This window comes from Pteropus alecto, unplaced genomic scaffold (assembly GCF_000325575.1).
Source record: "Pteropus alecto unplaced genomic scaffold, ASM32557v1 scaffold135, whole genome shotgun sequence".
NCBI lineage: Eukaryota > Metazoa > Chordata > Mammalia > Chiroptera > Pteropodidae > Pteropus > Pteropus alecto.
In genome coordinates this window covers 526,790-546,300 of record NW_006438076.1, presented here as the reverse complement: position 1 = coordinate 546,300, position 19,511 = coordinate 526,790, and the positions used below count along the sequence as shown (strand labels likewise).

The 19,511-nt window shown below is 36.0% G+C and overlaps 1 protein-coding gene across 3 annotated transcripts in view; it reads right to left on the bottom strand.

Moving 5' to 3' along the window:
* Positions 1–19,511, bottom strand: part of ARHGAP32 (Rho GTPase activating protein 32) — a 173,907-nt gene that overhangs the window by 25,079 nt on the left and 129,317 nt on the right. For all 3 annotated transcript variants that reach the window (XM_006915185.3, XM_015592038.2, XM_015592040.2), the window contains 3 exons: positions 11,675–11,824; positions 1,903–2,005; positions 410–554 (listed from right to left, as the gene is read on the bottom strand). In XM_006915185.3, the coding sequence (XP_006915247.2) occupies positions 410–554; positions 1,903–2,005; positions 11,675–11,824 (398 nt within the window). The remainder of the gene's footprint in view (positions 1–409; positions 555–1,902; positions 2,006–11,674; positions 11,825–19,511) is intronic.

Here is a 19,511-nt window from a genome sequence, read left to right as displayed (position 1 = left end):
GATACTTTTTAAAAAACTTTATTATGGTAACCAGTATTAAAAGTGATAAGATTAGTGGCTCAGAGTCAGAAACTAAAATAGGATCAAGGAAGTAAATTTGTTTCCACACTATGTGAACATTGAAATATATTTAAACGATACTTTTTAAAAAAACTTTATTATGGTAACCAGTATTAAAAGTGATAAGATTAGTGGCTCAAAGTCAGAAACTAAAAGAATGAAAATGTGGAAACAGCAAAGACTATGGACTAGCTAGCAATAAATGCTTTTTGCTTTTTTTGTTTCCTTTAACGAAACCATTTTAGTCATACAACTATTTCTTACATGATCAAATCAATTTTTATACTTTTTGAACAAAACCATAAAGAAAATCCAAACAGAACTTGATTTAAAAGTGACCTGTACTCACCGAAAATTTCTCATACAGCTGGTAGGTGAGCAGAGGGTTTGGGAGCTCGCGGAAATACAGCTTACAAAGGGAGCCCACGGAATGTATGTCTTGAACATAAGGTTCTTTTGTCAGGTCGGGGACATGTTCAGAGTCAAATTCATGGCTAGCAAAGACAGAAGAGACACAAAATTATTTTATGAGGTAAAAGCAAGTATATGACTTTAAAACAGAAAGCAAAAGCCCAGTATTAACCTTTACCTCAGTGAATTAATGTTTTCTTCGAATGATTTTATTTTATATAAGTTATATCTGGACCAAGCAGTAACTGAATGTCTGTCTGATTATAAGACAAGCACTTTTCTATGTGGAAATTAAGGTAATAGCCCTTTAATATTAAAATGGACCACAATCTCTAAAATGCATATGAATGAGCAGGCCCTAACACACAGATCTGAAAACAGGACTCGTAATTCCTAATGGTTTGAATATCTAATTTTAGAAATTCTGGGAACTAGGGTTGAGTGGCAGCTCGTCCATGAACAACTATGCACAGAAATTCCTCAGATACAAGAAGTATGGTTCAGAAATGCTTTATTGTAGAGGGATAAGAAAGCCAGAAACAATATAAACCAACTCCCAGCCAACATCAAATTTTAACAGATGGTAAAATCTGTAGCATTAAAGTGAGTGAAATAGAAGTTGTGCTTAGAATAGTAAGATAGATTAAGCTCACTCTCCAGGTTAACTAATATTAATCTACAGGTATGAAACCACTTAACCTAGAGGATTAGTATGTATGGACAATCTAAATATGACACTTGCTGAATGTGAAACTAAAGACTAGAACTGTCTTTAGTACAAGAATCAACTTAAGTATTTTCCAAAGATGTATTCTTGAAAAGAGAGACGAGCTCTGTAGTCCATTAGAATATTAAAATCCCTATAGAATAAATGGAAATTTCCATGAACCGCAGTGAAAAATAAAGAAAAATATCATATAAGAATAGATTAGAATCTAAGAGATTGAGCAAAAGTAAAATTTCTATCGCTGGTGTAAAGGATACCACTATTTTTATCTGAGAAAGTAATGAGAATGTGAAATATGTAACACATACTTTAGCATACACTACAGAACTAGTTTCAAAGGAGATCAGAAAAGTTTCTCTCTCATCAATTTTAATTAAGAACTACAGAATAACTCTACTATAATGTAAATTTCATCTCTCATAGTTGTCATGGGTTCAAATTCAATTTGCTAAAATCTTCAAATATTGTAAAGACACAAAATACAAGTATTGAAGAAGTTCAGGAGACATAGTTTTCTCATACTACAAATGAAGAAATGGCCTTTAGGAAAATAAACACAGAGAACAATTGAAGATTATTTCCTCCTTTTTCTAAACGATCTTACTGAAATTATGATTATCAATGTAAGAGACTTAATTTTGAAATAATTTCATTTTTATGCATTATGATAAGAATGAAAAAGAAAATGCCATATAAAGCTTTACCGTAGTCTCTGGATATTGGAGGCAACGCCAGAGAGACGATATATTCCATCCACAATGCCATACCTCTCAATGAATGCTGTACAGCTTTGAAGAACCTGGGGTACTAAAGAGAATTTTTAAAGACATGGATTAAATTGGGAGTATTCAGTAGAAACAAAGTCACCAAAAACTGAGAATATCTCAGTTCTCATAAGCAAAATTAAATTTGTAAAATTAAAATGATAAAGGGTGGAGATTCATCTACCACAAAAAATGAGGAGAGCATATTTACTTAATTTCAGATCTCAACTAGAAAACTGGCTCTATCTTGTTACATTAGGTAAGTGAAAGAGCTCATACAGTATTCGGATAATTCCTCTGACATCTTCTGCAGTAGGCTTTAGATCACGTTACAACAAAAGTGAATTGTTTAGTACTAACACCATACCAGATTAAAAAAAATATATTTAGCTGTTCAGCTGAATTTCATACATAGCAAATGAGTATGTGAAGTTATATGCTTATCCTAATGAGATAATTGCCTATAAGTACTATAAATTTTTACTTTCAAAAATTTCTTTTATCTTTTCATAGTCAATGTTAATTGTAATTATCCAATTAAAAAAAAAACGCAACATAATGCAAAGGTCAAAGCAATTTCAAACAGATGAAATCTTAATTTCCTGCCTATCTTTACATTATTAATTACTAACCTTCTGACTTAATATTATCAGCTCATTATAAAGGGCACTTCGACAATAAGAAGAAAAGTGTACTCTTTTTCTGGTTACCTCACTGAATATTTGATATAAATGGACAGCTATTCTGGGCCTATAGTCTAGAAAAGAACGTTCATAGTATATGATAAAAAATTTTTATAACCATTCAAAAATGTACAGTAGATGAAATCTGAACTTTGTTAGGTCTTCCTGCCTTTTGTTGTCCTTCCTGCATTCTAGCTTTTAAATTCTGCCAGATCCTATAACTTATATTTAAAACAAACTCCTTAGCTGTGATTATTTTTTAAAAGCAGCTGTATTATTGAGCATGTACTATGTGCCGGGCTAAATGCTTTACAATAGATACTCTTATTTAATTCTCACAGAAATCCATGGGGAAAGTTCTATTATCACCATTTTACACAGAGGAAATTGAATCTTAAAGAGAAACTTTTACCCAAGGGCAAGCAGGAAACAAATGGCAGAAATGAGATTTTAAATCAAAAAATCTAAGTACAAAGCCAACTTTTTTTTAACTTCGGCAATATACTGCCTAGAATATAAAGTCCTTCACGATTTGCACTTATTTATCATATTTCCATATTTCTCAATTCTAGGCCAAGTGAAATCTTATCTTTTGCAACATAAACCAGTCATTCTTTAAGTCCCTCAATTTCCTGGGAGAGGAAAAAAATGTTCTTGGCCTGGACTCTCCCTCTATAACCACCTTCTTACACAAAAATCTTGGTTGCTGTTCAAAACCCAACTCAACTGTCACTTTTAAGCAAGTCTTCTCTGAGTATCTCCAAGTAGAGGTAGCTAGCTGCTCTATGTTCTAGGTGCCCACAGAACAATGTCATTTTGAATTATTATTTATTTGTTTATACAACTATTACCCCTTCTTAGTCCAGCTTTTAAAGTGCAAAACCCATGCCTTATCTTTGTATATTCAAAATCCAGAAGCACTGTCCTGACACAATGTACAAAATTAACAAATGAACTAATTTACAGGTATATTAATTCATTTTAGTTAAGCTTTACAAATTTTCTGACCAAGTTAGCAGAGTAGGGATCTTAGTTTTCATATGAAACTATATTAATTTTCAACAATTTGCTTTGTACCTCTAAAAACATTCAAAAATTTTAGAAATGAGAAAAGGAATATGTTTATGTGGTGCAGATGAAGGGCAAACAGAGTTGCTGGGTACTTTTTGTGGCTTGACTTTGATATTATAAGCAATCTTCATGTCACAGTGATATGCAAAATATAAAATATCATTATGAGTTTGAGTCGCATTTCTAATATCATTTTATCAATGATAACCTCAGTGCATCAGGCTTCAATCCTACAAACTAGATGTATAATAATAAAATTTGGAGCTGGAAAATTTCTATCACCTACTTCAAAGGGAATATATTTAGAGATTACTGAGATAATTAACATAATTAAAGAAAGAAAAACAGGGCTTTAATTTTTTTACTTAAAAGATGCCTCTCATTATATATGCACCAAATTAGCATGCTAACTCACCCAGGTACACAGAAGGTTTGCTTTGGAAGGAAACCATTCAGAGCACAGGGTTTTATTTCTGTACTAATAGGCTCCCCTAGTATGCATTATAGAATTTTCATAAAAATTAGCTACCATCCATTAAAAAGTATAAATAACTTTCCTGGGACTCTTACAACTATGTGATATTAGAGTCATACCTGCTTATGTGTTCTCAAAAATAGGCAAAATTTAAAAATATAAGGAATCGGAAGTCTTCCCCTGATAATATGATTAAGCCTCTATAGACATAATACTGCATGGAAAACATTTGAGTTGTTTCTTTACACTTTATGTTTCCTAAGTAAAAGGACTGAATATCTATGAAACAATCACATAATGGGGCTTCATAAATAAAATTACATAACTGAACATTGCTATTACTTAGAATTTTGAGAGAGAAACAGGGCATTTAATTAAAATAGGTAGCAAAATGAAAGGAAAAAGCATAAACTTTCATTCTAAAGAAAAAAGAGTAGAAACTGAAGAACAGTATCAGAAGACAAAAATAGAAAAGATCTGGTTTCATTTTTACTAACATATCAGAAAGCAACATGAGAACCCAATATATCGAAAATAAATCCTAGTTAAAAAGGCATTTTATTAGCCATCTTTCCCTCCCCAAATCATCTAATAAACCACTCTAGTGCATATTAAATAATGACTCAGTGACATATGAGAAAACTCCAAAATGGTTCTGCCAAAAGGCAGAATTGCCTCCACACTCTCCAAATAAAACACTTCTGATATATTTTATACTTTTAATATTTTTATATCATCATATGACAACATTATAAGAAGTAAAATTTAAATTAGAACTGCTGACCCTTAAGATTAGAAGCGTAGCTAAAAGAAATATGACAAGAATTGATCCTTGATTTTTCTTGACAGTTTTAGTTTCATTTCTGTTCTTAACTCTTCATTGACTCATTCATTTATCAATCATTTATAACATCCCTTCTATATATCAGTCATCGTGCAAGCATTCTATAATAAAGATGAAAAAGCCAAGTTCCATTCTCAAGGTGGTGGCTTCCAGGCCAGGAGTACAATGGTGCTATGTTACTTATTAGAATGTGCATCATGATTTTTGGCTAAGGAAAATATGATTACCTAAAGGATTAATTTCAGGGGTTATTTGGGCCTTGCTTTTTCCTAGTGTGCTCTCATTATAAAATCCCTGTATACTTACAATAGTTAAAGAAAACAAAAAATACCTCTTGCTGAAAGGGCCAAATAATCTCAATATGTCCAGGAAACAGAGTTTCCTCACCTGGAGTTTCAAATTATTTTTTATATTTTGTACAAAATATAATTTCACCTAGTTTTCTATGAAGTTTTCATTTTTTTTAAAGCAATTTGATTTCAAATCTCATTTTAAGGAAATTCAGTTTCAAATATGTGCAGCAAATAAAACAAGTCCTATAAAAAAAAAAATCAATGACAGCTGAAAACTCTGCTATACTAGAATAGATTTTATCACAGTTATAGAATGCATGAACACTGTAGTTACTAAACCTGTTATTTTCAGAAAAAAAAATAACTTGGCATCCATCACCTTCTCCTATCATACTTACTAAGAATGGAAACACATCAGAAACTTCTAACTAAAACTTGCTGAACTGGTGTTTGAGAGCTAACGATCATGGCAGAACAAAGTGGAAAACCCTCTCTCATATTATCATATCCAAGCAAGGTTGAAACAAAAAGAGATACAAAAGAAATAAAAAAGAGAGACAGAAAAAAAAAAGAAACCAAGAAAACAAAAAACATTTTGGTGCTATAATTAAGGAAGCCCATGTAAATGACAAATTAATCTGATCTAGCCACAAAAAAGTACTATGTGAGTAGATTTTTTAAAAAATCAGTCCTATAGATAATGGTGATACTACCTTTAATCAAATCAATTATCGCATTGTGGTCTGTGAGATCATCCTAAGTGATTTCTGGCTCTAGGGATCACAAACAAAATAATTTCAAAAATTATCAGGCTCCTATATGATTTCTTACAACAGTTTGTACAGAAGAAACAGGTCAGGTTTGTCACGTGTTCCAACAGGGAGCTGCTCAAAAGTTTAGAAAGTGTAACAGGATAATCTCTCTATAAAGTAGATTATTCACTACTCTATAAAGTAGATTATTCACTAAGAATACAATTTAGAGAATGAGTCACATAGTGAAACATTATTCTGATATGAGCTTCCTTCTTTAAAAAGATCTTGTGTAAAATCTGTTTTATATAGAGTAAGGATACTATTTTAAATAAACTAAAACAGAATAATCAAGAGGAAGAACGATTATATACATTATATATCTATCTATATTTATATCTCATCTCTCCTCACAATTATGTATATACTATATCAATATATCATTCTTCTTCCTCATGATTGTTTTCACTAAGATTTTAAAATATTATATATAATATGTTCAATTCTACTTGTTTTAATTTAGACTTTAAAACAGTTTCTATATATACATACGCACATGGTATAACTACAGTTACTAACTACATACAGTATAGACGAAGTCTCAAAATTTTCTAAAAATTTTAATTTCCCACATTTATTAAGTCAAATACAAACTAATAAATCAATTTAATAAAAACCATTTTATTTCTTACTTAAATTTATGGTTAATAAACTTCAAAGGTTTCCCCTTTCCTGTTAGTCTTCATTTGCATATGAATATGAATCTTTCATATGAATATTTATTCACTTTTACCATGCCTAAACAGTACATTATTTTAATATGCCAACTAGAATGTACCTGACCTCAGCCTTCAAAGTTTCTTTCTATCTTTTAGAGTTTACCAAATTACAGTTATACTCTAACGTCACAAGTTAATTTTTTTTGTATTTCTAAACACTTAGACTTTCTCCTCTGCATCGGCCTTTAGCACAGTTTTCTCTTCCAAGACTATTAAATTCATTTCTAATACTCTTCTAGTATTTTTATCTTTTTAATTAAAAAATCAGAAAAACTAAGAAAAAAATAACAAAAATATTCTCAACATATAATACTCTACCATAATTATATTCATTTTACATATCACTGAATATCTGTACTTTTTTTTTTAACCCTTTCTTGTTTTACATAAATCCTTTTAACATTTCTTGTAATACTGCCTTGTTGGTGATGAATTCCTTAAGCTTTTTCCTGTCTGGGAAGCTCTTTATCTCACCTTCCATTTTAATCAAAAGCCTTGCTGGGTGGAGTATTCATGGTTGTAGATTTTTGTTTTTCCTAACTCTGAATGTTTCTTGCCAGTCTCTTCTGGCTTGTAAAGTTTCCACTGAAAAATCAGCAGACATTCTTATGGTGGTACCCTTGTAAGCAACTAACTGCCTTTCTCTTGCTGCTTTTAAGATTCTCTCTGTCTTTGATCTTTGGCATTTTAATATAATGTATTGCGGTGTGGATCTGTTTGAATTCCTCGTTTGTTACTCTTTGTGCTTCTTGATCTTGTATGTCTAATTACAAGTTAGGAAAGTTTTCTGTCATCATTTTTTCAAATAGATTCTCAATCTCTTGCTCTCTCTCTTCTCCTTTGGGTACTCCTATGATGTGGATATTGTTACGCTTAATGTTGTCCCAGAGGTCTCTTAAACTATCCTCATTTTTTAAAATTCTTTTTTCTTTTTGTTGTTCTGATTGGATGTATTCTGCTACCTTGTCTTCCAGTTCGCTGATCTTCTGCTTCGTCCAATCTACTGTTGAATCCTTCTAGTGTATTCTTCAATTTAGTTATTGTATTCTTCATTTCTGTTCAGTTCTTTTTTATGGTTTCCATGTCCTTCTTTATGCTTACTATCTCTCTGTCGAGGTTCTCATTGTGCTCATCCATTCTCCCCCTAAGTTTGTTGAGCATCTTTATAATCATTGTTTTGAACTCTGTCTCTGGTAGGTTGCTTGCATCCATTTCATTTAGCTTATTTTCTCGAGTTTTCTCCTGTTGTTTCATTTGTCGCATGTTTATCTTTTCCTTTTATTAGCCTCTCTGTGTTAATTTCTATGTGTTAGAAATATTTGTTTCATCTCGGCTTTGGCCAGATAGCCTTGTGTGGAAGGTATCCTGTGTGGCCCAGTGGTGCACTCTCCCTGATCCTCTGTCCCGGGGACTCTGGACGTGATCTTTGTGTGGGTTGTGTGTGATCTTCTGTTCTAGCTAAGCCTTTACTGGTGTTAGTACATCAGTGGATGAGATTAATGCTCAGACTGACTAATTGTGGGAACTGGCTGCATCCACAGAGTAAGAGTTGCTGTGTGGGGGCTGACCCCGCTGAGTGGGATTTGCCCTAGCAGGCTTGATATTTGTTGAGACCACCCTTTGTGTGTACCAGTTATGGGACTAGTCAAGAGTTGCTCTGCTGTGGTCTAGTCCGTTGATTATGTGGCCCCTTGGGAGGGGCTCCCCAGTAGGCCAAGGCCAGCCACTGCCTTTGATTGCTCAGAGATACCTGGTAGGAGCTACAAAGCGATCTGCAGATGGTTGTTGCCTATGCTGGATCTATAGGTAAGTGAAAGAGACAATGCTGTAGGCAGCAGTCTGGTTATCCCCCATCCCTGATGTAGGGCAGTTTAGCAGAAGGACCACTGTTCCTCAAGGCCAGAAACTGCCTGTCTGTTGCCCGTAAGTCTCTGAAACTCGAAAAGCCTTTGGGTGATATGCATGTTAGGTGATGCAGGGACCCTGGTAGTCTCCTGAATCTATTGCAAAAACTTCCCCCTGCCACTGCAGTGTCAGTTTACATGCCAGCACTGTCTCTGTGGCTCCCTGTACAAGTTTAATTGTAGCAAGGCCAGCTATTGCCCACCTTGAAACTACAAACACCAGAGCCCTGTTTAAGAATTTCTAAAGCTCATGGATGAGTTTGTGGCCCGCCAATGAAAGCTTCTCCTGGCTTTGTGTGGGCTGCACGAACAGAGTGCTGTTGTTTGTTGTTGAATTTGTGACCCAAGAAAGGCACAGGATGGGACTGGGTTGCCTAGAAACAGGCTTGTCGCAGGTAATTTGTGGGTTAGGTGGGGCGTCACCTCAGTGAGGCACAGGGTCATCAGGCCTACACAGCACCAGTTTTGCTGCCAGCTCTGGGACTGCAGATTCCCACCAAAGTCAGATATCACTGTACAACCTACTGTCATCTGTGATGGGCACATAATACCCCTGAGGTCTGCCCAAGCAATACTGTATTTCGTGCTGGCAGCAGTGATCTTCCTGTCACTGTATTCCCTAAACTTTACTCACTTAGCTGGCTGAGATTTGTTGACTGCACAGAATGTGTCACCCCAAGGTAGGGGCAGCTGCCTGTTATCATGCCACGGGTACTTTATGTATTGGTTGGGGCAGGATCTTGGAGTCAAGAGCCATCAGGCCAATAGCCTAGATTTTCTGCAATGTGTCTGCCCATTTCCACAGTAGTGACAGATCACAGGGAGATAAACTGCTGTCTGGGGCGGTCCCACAGACCCCTGTGATTCCCCTAAGAGATACTGCAGCTCATATAGGTAGCAGCGGTCTGCCCACAAATGTTTTCCCTGAAATGTGCTCACTGCACTAGCCAAGGTCTGTTGCCTGAACAGAATGTGCAACCCCTGAGAAAAGTAGGACAGGGGAGGATGCCTGTCAATGGGTTGCAGGCACTTTGTGGCTTGAGTGAAGCAGGATCTGAGAAAGACAAAGGCCATCAGGCCAATACAGCTTCAGTTTTGTTGCAACTTCTGAGCCCGCACTTTCCTGCTGTAGTCACATATCACAATGAGACCAGCTGCCATCTGGTGCAGTCCCAAAGACCCCTGAGATACTCCCATGTGATACTGCAGCTCTTGCAGGCAGCGGAGTTCTTCCTGCAAGTGATTTCCCCTCAATGCGGCCCTGAGCTAGCCAGTTTGTTGCCTGTATGGATTGGCTGGGGGAGTGGGCAGAGGCAGGGTGGTGGTGTTTCAATGGGCCGCCTAGGGCAATTTGTGGGTTGGGTGGGGCGGGGTCTCAGAGAGACAATGGCAGTCAGATCAATACAGCCTCAGTCTTGCAGCAACTTGGGTAACCTTTCATGCATGCATTCCCACAAAAGTCGCAGATCACAGCAAGACCAGCTGCTGTCTGGGACTGGCCCATAGATGCCGAAGATCCGCCCAAGTTTGTATGGGCATCAGTGATCTGCCTGAAACTGTCTCCAAAATGCCTGTTCACAGCGCTGGCTGCCTGCTGTAAATCTCTGCCCCTGAAATGGTACAGGGCGTGGTACCCATCCAGCAACAAAAGCTCAGGGCAATCTGCAGGTTGGGTGGGGCGGGCTGATCTCCTCAGGCCAGTGCTTCTCTATTGACCCTGTGGGAGGGGTCTGCATGCGCAAGTTGGCTGGTCTGTAAATTGCCCTGTAGGCGGGGCCCTAAGGCACAATGGTGGCTGCCCGTCCAGCCCTGATTTTGGCATCAGGAAATGCAGTCTTTCTCCATATGACTCTTGAGCAAGCCTCTGACCCACCGCTGGTGACCCTGGTGAATGTCCGCAGGTGAGAGAATCTGTGTGCGGGCCCTTCAAGGGTGCATCTAGGGTTTCAGTCTACTTCTGTCTCACCCAGATGGCCGGAATCCCCTCTAGTTTTTACAGTCAGAGTTATTGGATTCTCCCATCAGGAAATGCAGTCTTTCTCCATATGACTCTTGCGCAAGCCTCTGACCCACCGCTGGTGACCCTGGTGAATGTCCGCAGGTGAGAGAATCTGTGTGCGGGCCCTTCAAGGGTGCATCTAGGGTTTCAGTCTACTTCTGTCTCACCCAGATGGCTGGAATCCCCTCTAGTTTTTACAGTCAGAGTTACTGGATTCTCCTCTTCCCTGGGCCGGGATGCCCCTGGATGAGGCTAGGACCCCTCTTCCTCAGGGGTGCCTCTGCAGCCTCACTCTCCCTCCTGGTGATCCTCTACCACCGGCGGGTTAGGATCCAGCCCAATTTGCAACTTTGCTCCTCCTACTGGCATCGATGTGGCTCCTTCTTTATATTATCAGACATACGTGTTATGATCAGCTGAACTTCAGTTGATTCTCCACCTTGATTATTTTTAAATTTGGTTGAAATTCAACGTGGACCTGGGAGGAGGTGAACCCTGCTTTTACCTAGTCCTCCACCTTACTCTAGAATTCCATACTTTCAAAAAGGTGAATTTACTGTTTATATATAATATTTTTCAAATTTCCAGACTGTACTCGAATTTATAATTTTAACAGCTTCATACTTCATAGATATAAAAACAATGCAAATTAACAGTGCTATTGTACCCTTTGTGTGAATGTCTTATTCTTCCTAAAAAGATCAGAAGTATCTCTACTGTCAAAGTACTTTCTTAGACTCCTCTTTACTCTAAATTATCCCCAGAACTAAGGTAAGTACCTGAGAATGTTCAATACATGCTGCTGAACTTAGATGGGACAGATGTTGCCTAAACTCCTGTGTAATTGATTATAGAAAATCAATATGGAGAGGTTAGAAGTTAAAATTATAAGATTATAAATTTTATTTTTACCTTCAAAACCAGAATTGAGAAGGTGCTCCCCCAGGTCACAACCAAACACCCTCTCTTTCAAGATCCCCCGCTGCTTCAACTTCTGTTTTGTTGGACGAGACTTCATGAATGTGCGTAAGAAAGTAATGAGCTTGCCGTGTTTTTTAGACACTAAAAAAGTAATAAAGAGAAAATATCTTAGTTGTGGCAAGAGGTTACATTTTTACTTAGTATGATAAGAAGTGGAGATCTTGACAGGGTGACTGCAAAATAATCGATTAAAAGTAAGTACATTTTATATTCTGTAGGAAATTTTCAACTGAAGTTTAGTGACTTTATAAATAACATCATATTTTTGCACTTTCTTCTTACCAGTCCGTGGTCTTATTTGATGGGATTGTGAGCAAATTTAAGTATGGTAAACCAGCCATCTTCCCAGTGCATACTTATGAATACCACAGGATTGTGATCAGTACCTGAGTTTTATTCTAATATAAGGCTTTGGAGAGCTTCATAGTAAGTGAGACTTAAAATGGTGTCAATATGGTTTGCCTTTCTAATCAATTTCTACAATATTTTACTTGAAGGTTAGACATTTTCATGGCGTTTGTAATCTTTGGAAAATAAAACTAAAAAAAGAAACACTTCCCTCCTTTTCATTTTATAACGAGGACAATGCCATTATGATACAGAACACACTTGTCCAACTAACTGCTATATAAATACAAAACACACACATAAAAAAGCATTAGATCTTCTATTAACATTCATCTAGAGTATGCTAAATATATCACTTTAAATCCTTTGTAGATCAAAGCAGGAGATAAGTAAATTAATATATAGTAAAATATTTCCACTAATTGATCTAGAAAAACAACAGTGAAAGAACTGAATACACAGAAAAATTACTTTTGCTGAGAAGTGCAGCCTGTAAGAAAAATTACTCTAAAAGTCAACATATAACAAATATACCTAAGCTCAGAGATTAGGTGCTGGATATAAGGCTAAGCCACATGGCCTCAATCCTCTTATTCAGTTTGCAGATGATTACTGAGAGTCATACTAAATCCTATCATAGATTCTTGAGTGAACCCAAATCTTAAGTCCACTGAACTGATGACGTCTCCTGTAGAAATTCTATTCGCCCAGAGTAACTTGTGGCCTAGATGAACCACTAGATGGGTTACTCTAGACCAGATCAGATATTTGCCATCTGTTTCTTTTCATTTTAATGGAAACACTATTTACAGATATAAGCTTCTGTGAACTGTACAAGGGTGATTAATCGTAACTGGTTTGGCCATAACTAAGAGGTTTCTTTACATATGAGACTTTACGTGCTAAGTCCTGGGCAAACTGGGACAAAACAGTCATCCTATATTGTATGCAGATTAAATGAGAAATTTATTTTTTCTATATCAACCATTAAAACTGACTTAGGATCATCAGTATAATTTTGATGGTATCTCCGATATGCTCTGAAACTCTGAGTAAACTACAACCTCTCTTGTATCTGAGATTCCTTGCCATAAAATTAAATGATGTAAAAAAAATTTAAATGATGTGCTCCTTATAAGCTAGTGAGACATTTATGGAACACTAGGGTAACTTCAGAAACATATTGCACATATCATAATATTACTATATTAAAAAGTTATTGGACTTGTATGATTCTTATTCTCCCCTAGTTGCTAGGAGAGTATATGTTGCAAATCTTTGTTAAAGAGTGGTCATAATACCATTTCAGTTCACTTTCAAACGTGTTTTGTTTCTACATAAACTTTAAAATAATTTTGACAAGCTTTACTAAAAAATACAAATGAGTTTGGCTTATAATCATTTAACATAATATATTTATATGTATTTATATATATTCTTAACATATTAATGTTATATTTACATATTAGAAGAATTTTAATTTCCACAATATTCAATATTTCTAACTGGTAACATTTCTAATCGGGGATGTCATTATTTTTCTAAATCTTTTATATCTCAGTAAAGTTTTCTAATTTTCTTTATGAAAGTACACATTCCACTTATTTCTTGTTAGGGATATTGCTAGGTATTTTACCTTTTTTTTTTTTTTTTTTGCTTCTCTTAATAGAATAATACTTTTCTGCAATTATAGCCTCAATTGGTAATTACTGGTATGCGAGAAAATATTTTCTTTAGGAATAGCTCAAATCTGTTAATTTACTAAACTCTCAACAATTTTAGAAGGATTTTAGTTGATCCTTCTTGATTTCATGAATATATAATTGTGTCAAAGCAAATATGATAATTCCATCCTTTTTCTTATAAGATGATTTGTTTCAGATTGTAATAATTGGCCAGACTTCCAAGATACATATGAATGGTAGGCATTCATATTTAGATGCCAAATTTGATGAAAATATCTATTGAATTTGATGACTGCATATTATGTATATGTGAAAGCATTCTTTTAGTCTCATATTTCCAAGAAGGTTACAAAATGATGGGCATTAAATTTGAACTACCATTCATTTAGCAACAACTATGTAAGTGCCTACTCTATCTCAGGAACTGTTCTAACTCCTGTGATTACAGCGGGAAACAAGTGAGGCAACTGCCTTGCTGTTAGAGCTTACTGAGGGGAGAAGACCACGAACAATTAAATAATAATAATACTATAGCTAGCATATATTTTATGCTTAGTAAGTGCCAGTAACTGCACAAGTGTTTATATTTATTAGTCATTCATTTCTCACAGAACCCATATAAGAAAAATACTATTATTATCCCCATACTGTGATGGAAGCAACTTAGCCACAGAGTGCTAACATATCCAAGGTCACATAACCAGGACTCAAAATCAGGTGGCCTGGCTCAAAACCCAAGCTCTTAGCCACGGTATAATATTGTCCAAGTTAAGATAACACGGTAACTTCAGATTGCTTTTAACTGCTAATAAGGAAATGAAGAGTGAAGTAACAGCAAGAGGAAAAAAACTACACTGAATAAGATGGTCAGGAAGGTCTGAGAAAGTCACGTCTGAGTTGCAGGATGTGAGTGTACTAAGCAAGGAAGATAGTGGTATGAAATGAAGCTGAAGATGTATGAAAAGGTCAGGTGCTAGGGGCCATAATACAGAGTTTGGATTTTATGCAATGAAATTTTATGCAGAACATACTGAAGAGTTTAAACATTTTTGAAAGGTTACTTTAAAAATAGTCCAATATATGTATCGGAAACCCAAATGTGCATTAATAGGGAATTGGTTGAATAAACTATGATATATCTGCACAGAGGATTACCGTTTGGCTTAAAAAAAGAAAAAAAGAGTATCTCTACTTACTAATATAGAGTAATTTCCTGAATGTATTAGTCATAAAGGAAGGTAATGTTAACTTTGAGTTGGAAATGTGAACATGAACTCAAAATTAAAATACAGTCATACCAATGACAAGCCAAATATACCATGGTGGTCCCATAAAAAGAACCCCCAAGAAAATTCACAGTAAATGGTTTAGTAGAAGCTTTTGCGGACCTCAACAAGCTCCTTAAAAAGTCTGAAAACATGGATCCTAATACCGAAAGGTTTTCATTAATAGGGAGGAATGTTCATGGTACATTATCCTCTTATCAGCAAATCTCAGATTAAACAAACAAACAAACAAACAAGCAAACCACCATGGTCATATTTCTGAAAAGAGTGACACCTCCTCAAGAAGGGCCTCACGCAGGTCTTTCAGGAGGTATTCCAGAAGAAGGCATTATTATAACAGGAAATGACAACTCCATGTGTGTTACTGCCCCTGAGGCCTTCTAGTGGGACAGGATGTGGAGGTGGAAGGCAGTGGTTTTGATGATCCTGACTCTATGAAGGCGCATGGTGTTTGTTTATGTCTTAGTTTGAACAAAAAAGCTTAAAGAGTAAAAAAAAAATGTTAAAAGTAGAAAAAAAGTATAGACTAAGGGTATAAGAAAATATTTTTTGTACAGCTGTACAATATATTCGTACAATATGTTTTAAGCTGTTATTACAAAAAAAGTTGAAAAGTTTAAAAAAATTAAAAGCTTATTTATAAAGTAAAATTGTTACAGTTAGCTAAGGTTAACTTACTGAATAAAAATATATAATTTTTAAATTTAGTGTGGCCTAAGTGTACGGTGATTATAAAGTCTATAGTAGTGCACAGTAATGAATGTCCTAGGCCTTCATAGTCATTCACCATTCACTCAATGACTCATCTGGAGCAACTTCTAGTCTGTAAGCTTCATTCATGGTAAGTGCTCTCTATACATGTGTACCATTTTTTATCTTTTATACAGTATTTTTATGGTACATATCGTATATTTATATATGCTTACATATACAAATACTTACCATTGTGTTACAACTGCCTACACTATTCAGTACAGTAACATGCTGCACAGGCTTGTAACCTAGGGGCAATAGGCTACACCATATAGCGTAGGTGTATAGTAGGCTATACCATCTAGGTTTGTGTAAGTGCACTCTATGATGTTCGCACAATGATGAAATTGCCTAATGATGTGTTTCTCAGAACATATCCCCATTGTTAAGTTGTGCACTACTGAACACAAACATTTTCTCTAAGCTCTAGCCACCGAAAGCCTTAGAAACAACGACATTCTGGTTGCAATGAACACCTCTGGTCTCAGACCTGGGTTTCTAGATATCATTCCCTAATAAAATAAACTAGGACTCCCTGGAGAAATGCCTGTTTGCAAGCTGATAGTAGGGAAAACATAATGTGAGACTGGGAAATTCTGTTGTGACAGAAAGTAAGGGAAACACCCATATCCATTAGGAGTCATGGCAACAGGACCCAGCTGAACCAACTCCCACAGGCCAGCTTTGGAACTTTATAAATATTTGAATATCCCACAGAGTGACTATAACTTATTGGGAAACATCGAATAAATAAAAACTCATAAGTCCATGACAACACTCCCTAGAAGTAAGGAAGGAAGAGAATGATAATTTTCAGGCACAAAAGGAACTAGAACATTTAAAAAAAAACTGCATGAGTAGTTTGCCATAGTGAACTAGGGATCCTCACTAGTAGAGAAAAAACTATGTTTATTCCTTTAATATCAATTAGCAATATCATAACTAGAATGAATGACTGAAATTAATTATATATTAACCAGAAAATATATACATTCATAATTCAATGACAGCTGTATGGAAACTGACTTATAATTATGATCCTCCAACCAAACTCTCACACAATAAAATCACATTAGCCTGTGAAGAACTGGACTTTCCAGGACACTAAGTAGCTCTGACTCTGCTTTTAGTGTGCTAAGTTTGGCTCAGGAACAAAGAAACTTGCCTATCTTTTCCCAAATAATGACATAAGACTCAATTAAGTAAGGGCTCTGATATGACATAAAATTAAGACTGGTGGAAAGTGTCATTAGCAACTGTGTGCCCCCATTTGGCACTTGAGGGTTCTGAGTAATTGTGTTGATATACATGAAACCTGATTTATACTCTGTGTGGCCAACTTGTTTCTGTCACCTTCCCAAAAAATATTACTAAACAAATTGGGATCTTTAACTCTAAACTTGTAATTGGTGGCGGGGGGCAGGGGGCCGGGCAGGGGCTGGTTTTTCCTGTCAATGTATATCCCACTCTGAGACACTAAAATAAGTAATATTCATAATGGTGACTAGACATACAACCTTAAATGATTTCTAAGTCTTCAAAGAAAGACTAAACTGCATTGTATACAGTATGTAGTGTCACTTTATTTTCTTATTATAAATGATGTTCTAATCCACTGTGCTAAAGATAATTGTGGTCAAAAGCTCTGGCGGCCATAATTAAATCATTATCTGTCAAGACAGATAAATTTCACTGTATTAGAAATTTAAACTAATAAAAATATTCAATTTAGTTACACAGAAATTTGAAGAACAACATTTCCAAATATAAATGTCTCTTCATATTAATTTTGTCTATACATTATATTTTCTTCTCATTTCTTAGACAATAAATGGCCAAAATGAGTTTATTTTAGACATACTGCTCTTCACTCTGCCTCATTACAAACTAATAGACTAATTAGTAAAATTACCTTTTGAGGAATAGAAGTCTGAAGTACTGTCAATAATACCGTAAGACTTCCACTGAGGGAGGTAGAATAGGGATTTGGTTTTAGACAGTTAATTGTTTATAAAAACATTTCAACAGAAGAACACTGGAATGCAGTAGGGTTAAGGTCCACCAAATATGCTAGATTAGAGAAACGAAAATGATAACAATGGCATTTCCACAGATAAAAACATAAAACAATACTTAGACAAAAGCAAATCATACCATTTTATATTCAAACTCCCTAGAGTTAAAATACAACATGTACCATAATGTTAACTTCTTTTGTATTATTTACACATGATAGATTTTATATCTGCAATCTCTTTTCAAAACTAAAGACAAACCTAACCAGACCAGTCTTTCCAGTAGTTAAAAGTTTTAGCAGTATGACACACAACTTAATATCTCCAAGGCAAATCTTTATGACACCAATAGCCAGTTTACAGAGATACACTAAAAACATATTGTTCAGTAAGCCATAGTGAACCTTGACATGGAGAAATGGGGCGCTGGGTGTTTTTAATTACACAAGTATAATATTTCTCCAGCAAAACCAAAGAATTCTTACTTTCTCATAATACTTTACACCTAAACTAGAGTTCTCTAAATTGGATCTCAGAAATCTCCTAGACTGATTTGAGAGAAGTCTGGTTTTGAATTAATTTCTCAGGAAATTAAAGGAAGATGATTTGTGCCAGATAATGGCCTTGGTGTTAGGTTTATGTGATCACATGCATCAAGTTCTAAGTTCTGTAATAAACTGAGAGTTAAGCAGACAAAATGAGAGAGTAGATGTAGGATGCATAATACCTGAGGAGACTTCTGACTAAATCTAAGGTATAGTAAAGTATGAGTGTAATGTGTGGCATGTCCAATGGATTTTCACAACTGTACACAATGTACTTCTTTTGCTCAGTTTTCAAATACAAATTAGATGACCATTTGGTGGAAATCTAACAGAGGTGAATAGACATATAGGCAACTGAACTACATGATATTTAAGGTTCTCTTATAACCTCCCAAGTTCTAAGTCCCTGTTGTATACTTTGAAATATTTGGAGCATCATGGTGCAATGAGAGAACTCCTTGGTATCTCTCCTTCAATCTACAACTAGTAGGGCATTTATAATCCAACAAAGTTTCCTCTGCTCAGTCCAGAAACACCTGAAAGATCCCCACACAGCAGTATAACTGAAAGTGAGTGTACTGGCATGTGTAGGGAGGGCAGAACATGAAAGGGATGGAACCCCAAACCCTGACTCCCTAGGCACCTCAGCTGAACTCACAGCCCCAGAAATATGTTAGCAGTGGAGGAGTTGGGGTGCAGCCCCTATACCACAGCTCAGCTCCACAGAGGGTAAGCCTCAGGGCCCCAAAATCTGGCTTCCCCCACTCCCTATATGACACTGCTCATAACACAGGAGAGCCTGGCTGCAGCAGCAGAGATATGTTTCCAGCTTCATGACCACATCACAGCAGTGCCACTGGCCACTGGGAACCAGGGGGTTGCATGGGGGCTCTTAAATCAGCTTCCATTCCTAATTGCCCTATCCTCCCACCACAGTGGCAGTGCCCCTAGACCCAAGTGACTCAGCAGGGGCTCCCATTCACCCTGGCAACAACTCCCATAATCACCCCTGTAAAGACACAGACAGAGGCAGGGCACAAAGATCCCAGAGGCACAAGTAGTGCATGGGTAAGGAAATCAAAACTTGCGCTACAATACTATCTATTGGGAAAGAAAAGACCTCTAATTATCAACCT